General features: G+C 36.8%; 1 protein-coding gene across 1 annotated transcript in view; it reads right to left on the minus strand.

Annotated features, from left to right (window-relative positions):
* Positions 1-545: 545 nt before the first annotated feature.
* LOC107688464 (integrin alpha-9-like) overlaps positions 546-4,300 on the minus strand; it is a 97,952-nt gene continuing 94,197 nt past the window's right edge. Inside the window, exon 28 of the mRNA XM_016486173.1 lies at positions 546-1,386. Coding sequence (XP_016341659.1) covers positions 1,288-1,386 — 99 coding nt within the window. The 3' untranslated portion in view covers positions 546-1,287. The remainder of the gene's footprint in view (positions 1,387-4,300) is intronic.

The following is a 4,300-nucleotide window of genomic DNA, read 5'->3' on the forward strand; positions in this document are numbered from 1 at the left end:
TATATATTTTTGTGAAAGACTATGAAACAAAACCTTTTCCTTTGGAATAACATGCATCTTTCAGTGGAGTCAAAATCCAGTGCAGTACAAATAATACTCTAAGCTGTGAATTTCACATATATTTAAAAAAACAGGTTTGAGCTGAGAACTTACAAGTTTTTCTCTTTCTGTTTTAGGTACAACTGGACTGAACTTGAATGAAAATTGTCTGAAAATACTCATCCTCAGGTCATCCAAGATGTAAATGAGTTTGTGTCTTCATCAGATTTGGAGAAATTTAGCATTCAATCACTTGTTCAGCAATGGATGCTCTGCAGTGAATGGGTGCCGTCAGAATGAGAGTCCAAACATTTGATAAAAACATCACAATAATCCACACCACTCCAGTCTTGTGAAGTGAAAAGCTGCATAAAAAATGCATCAAGGCATTTTAACTTTTAATGGAGTCGTGTGGATTATTGTGATGTTTTTATCAGCTGTTTGGACTCTCATTCTGACGGCACCCATTCACTGCAGAGCATCCATTGCTGATCAAGTGATGGAATGCTACATTTCTCCAAATCTGATGAAGACATCTACATCTTGGCTGGCCTGAGGATGAGTGCATTTTCAGCTAATCTTCATTTTCACTATTCCTTTAACAACTTGAGCAATAACAGCTTTGTTTGGTTTGCATCTCGTCATTCTCATTTGTTCATGCGACATTTAATAACTCACGAGTTGTCTGAACGAAGGACATCAACTTTTGCTTTGATTCTTTGTAAGTTAAAATCTTGAGGGGATAAAGAGGTACAATCCAACTTCAAGGTTCATCTGAAAACTGATGTGCACCAGAACACTGTGAAGGAATAACATCAACTCTTTGGCGTGTGTCAGTCATCAGTGCTTTAAAAACAACTCTTGAAGCTCTCTTCTATACAGTATGGAATACATTTTATAAAAAATAGATTTTTGCTTTTCAACAGCGCCCTGAGGGTTGTAATTGTCTGCTAGTATTGACACGATATCCACATTCGTTCTAGGAAGTCTCTCTTTCCGTCTCTTCAGACCCACTGGCAAGAGGCCTGTCCCATTGGGATCAGTGGAATTCCACTGCGAGTCTCTTCTGGCAGGCCACATGGTCACCTCCAACATCAGCTAGATCACCATCAGCTACAAAAAAAAGTGTCAAACCTCCGAAAAATCTGGAGAATATTCTTTTCTTCCACATATGGAAGGCTGGAGGGTCTGGGTCTTGCCGTGGTGAAGGTAGCAGCTTATTGGATTTTCTGAACCCAGTCCAAGCATTCATTGGCTCTTCTGGACCCAATCCCAGCTTTCATCGCTGTCCTTCCTGTTCTTTTCGGCCTCTATGATCTCTCTGTAATGCCTCCTGAAGAATCCCATCTGCAAAACACAAAAACAATTGCTGTGTCGGCATACAGAGTGGGACAGCGGACAGATGTACAGACACTCACTGACAAAATTACACTCCCATTTCCCAATCACGTGTTACCTTACTGTTACAAAATACATTACCGTTCAAAAGTTTGGGGTCAGAAAGATTTTAAGAAATTAATATTTATATTTAGAATGAATGCATTAAACTGATTAAAAGTGACAGTAAAGGCATTTATAATGTTACTAAATTCTTTTATTCTGCTGTTATTTTGAACTTTCTATTCATGTAATAATCCTGAAAAAAAAAAAAGTCAGTTTCCACAAAAATATGAAGCAGCACAACTGTTTTCAACATTGTTAAAAGCAAATCAGCATATTATAATGATTTCTGAAGGATCATGTGACACTGAAGACTGGAGTAATGGTGCTGAAAATTCAGCTTTGCATCACAGGAATAAAATACATTTTAAAATACATTAAGATAGAAAACAGTTATTTTAAGTTGTAATAATTTTACTGTATTTTTCCCCCAAAAAATGCTGCCTTGACAAGCATAAGAGACTTCTTTCAAATGCATTAAAAATTGTACTGATCCCAAACTTTTGAATGGCAGTGGAAACTTTGACTGGCAGATCAGATCCACCCGACCTAATGCAATCCTGCTGTCAGATGTATGGAGATGAAAATATCTATTTAATCAAATTAAAACGAGTCTATGAAAATACAGCACATTTTTGGGGCCTTGACCCAACACAAGTTAAGGTTTCGTGAGTTTTCATGATTTAATGAAATCCCTCGTGATTGATATTCAAACTGTAAGAGAAATGCTTTATCATATATAGGTATCCAAAAATATTTATACATCCTCTAAATTTACATTACTAAAGGATATTAGGTGTAATTGATGCCTGGAGTTATCATACCACTTAAGAAAATGTGAAATGTAAAGTGAATATGGTGCTTTTCATTGTATCAAAAACACTGGCTCTTGAGCTTTAGTGCTTCCCAGAAGAGAGAAAGTCACACAGATTCGGAGCGACATAGGAGTGAGTAAATGATGTCATTTTTGGGTGAACTATCCCTTTGTGAAGTTGGAGCCAATGGACGGGTGGGAGTCAGATAACTAGTGGGATGGGCGACACAGATAGCGCTACTGTAAAGAAGCGCGTCAGCGCAGGAAATATGCTGTTCCTCTTCCTGTGACTCAACAGGTTTGTCTTTGTTTGAATGCGGTTTATTGATTCAGACCCCGGCTCTCTCCAGGCATTTCCTGACGCTGGAGTAGCTGGACATGTGCAGCTCTTGTTGAGGAGGTTTATTTTGGCAGATCTGGGATTTGGGGGGGAAAGTATCCCTACACCAACATTCCAGGATTTGCTCTAGTATTCCCCCTGGAAAGTAATGGAGTGGAAATGAAAAAGAAGGACTTGTTTGAGAAGCCTTGAAATCAGTTCGGTTCACTTTTATGTGTACGTGTAAATTATTGTCAGCGCTGTTTTGTTACTTTACGATCGCTCTAAAACTCTCTATTGACCCCCCGGGCCAAGAAAAACAACAGTAGTGTGTGAATGAGGGACATGTGACCCTCTGAAAGTCTAGTTGAGGAAATATCTTTCAAAACTGACACACATCCGCTTCACTGTGCCTTTTTTGGCAGAGGATATTAAAAGCAGCCTGATGCTAATTTAACTGTAATGGGACGCTGCACATGAGCAGGTGGTTCTGCTCTTCCAAGATGTGATGACCTGACGGGTCACATTCTCCGCTCGCACTGACTTTGCAAGAGCTGAACTGCTGTCCAACAGGAACTATCTCAGGCATGTGGCTTGTACTGAAAAGACAAAGTGAACATGACAAGCAAACAACCTCATCTGGAAGTCTGTGTTTTGGACCAATGAGGACGGATATCTAGTAGAAAGTCTGATGTGTATTTGCAGGGTTCAGCATTTTCTGTTGGTTCTGGAATAATGTTTCTTTCATCCTTAAACACGACTTTAATCTTAAAATCAGTGAGAAATGACAGGTTGATCATGTCGTTTAAGCTCATGATCTCAATCCTCAAGGCATTAGGAAAGATTTGAAAAGTGTGTGGTGCATATTATAAACCTTCTCAGCTGAGTTCATGAATATTAATTAGGTGTCATATAGCAGTTAAGTGTGTGGTAACAGTAGCAGATTACCGTTTACCAGGTTCAGTCATATGCTGAAGTGAGTGGTTAGTAGGGCTGGGCAATATGGCCCAAAATATTTTCACAAGGTTTTTTTTTTTTTTTCATATCATATGATATTGATATTTAAACAAATTTAAATATGTCATTAATGGGGAAGGAAATGCTTTCCATATGCTTGTTAGACCTCAAGAATTAATGTAAAAACTTGTTTGTTTACAACTAAACTCCACAGAGCAGCTAAATTGAATTAAATTGTTATTTCCCATCTAATTCTGTTAGATTTTTTTTTCTGGATTCTGTAATTTATCATTTAAAGCAAATGTATTATCTGAAATAAATTCCAAATTTTTTTTTTTTTTTCAAGAAATGTTAAATTTACAAATCTAATCAACTGAAAATATATCAATAAATTTACAACAAACCATTGCATTTTTTATTTTTGCTCAAATATGGTGTTTTGTGCAACTGAACTAATATTAAAATTTTATATATATATATATATATATATATATGTGGACCACAAAACCAGTCATAAGGGTCAGTTTTTTTAAATTGAGATTTATACATCATATGAAAGCTTAATAAATAAGCTTTCCATTGATGTATGGTTTGTTATGATAGGACAATATTTGGCCGAGATACAACTATTTGAAAATCTGGAATCTGAGGGTGCAAAAAAAAATCGAAATATTGAGAAAATCACCTTTAAAGTTGTCCAAATGAAGTTCTTAGCAATGCATATTACTAAT

This window comes from Sinocyclocheilus anshuiensis, unplaced genomic scaffold (assembly GCF_001515605.1).
Source record: "Sinocyclocheilus anshuiensis isolate Anshui unplaced genomic scaffold, SAMN03320099.WGS_v1.1 scaffold265, whole genome shotgun sequence".
Taxonomy (NCBI): domain Eukaryota; kingdom Metazoa; phylum Chordata; class Actinopteri; order Cypriniformes; family Cyprinidae; genus Sinocyclocheilus; species Sinocyclocheilus anshuiensis.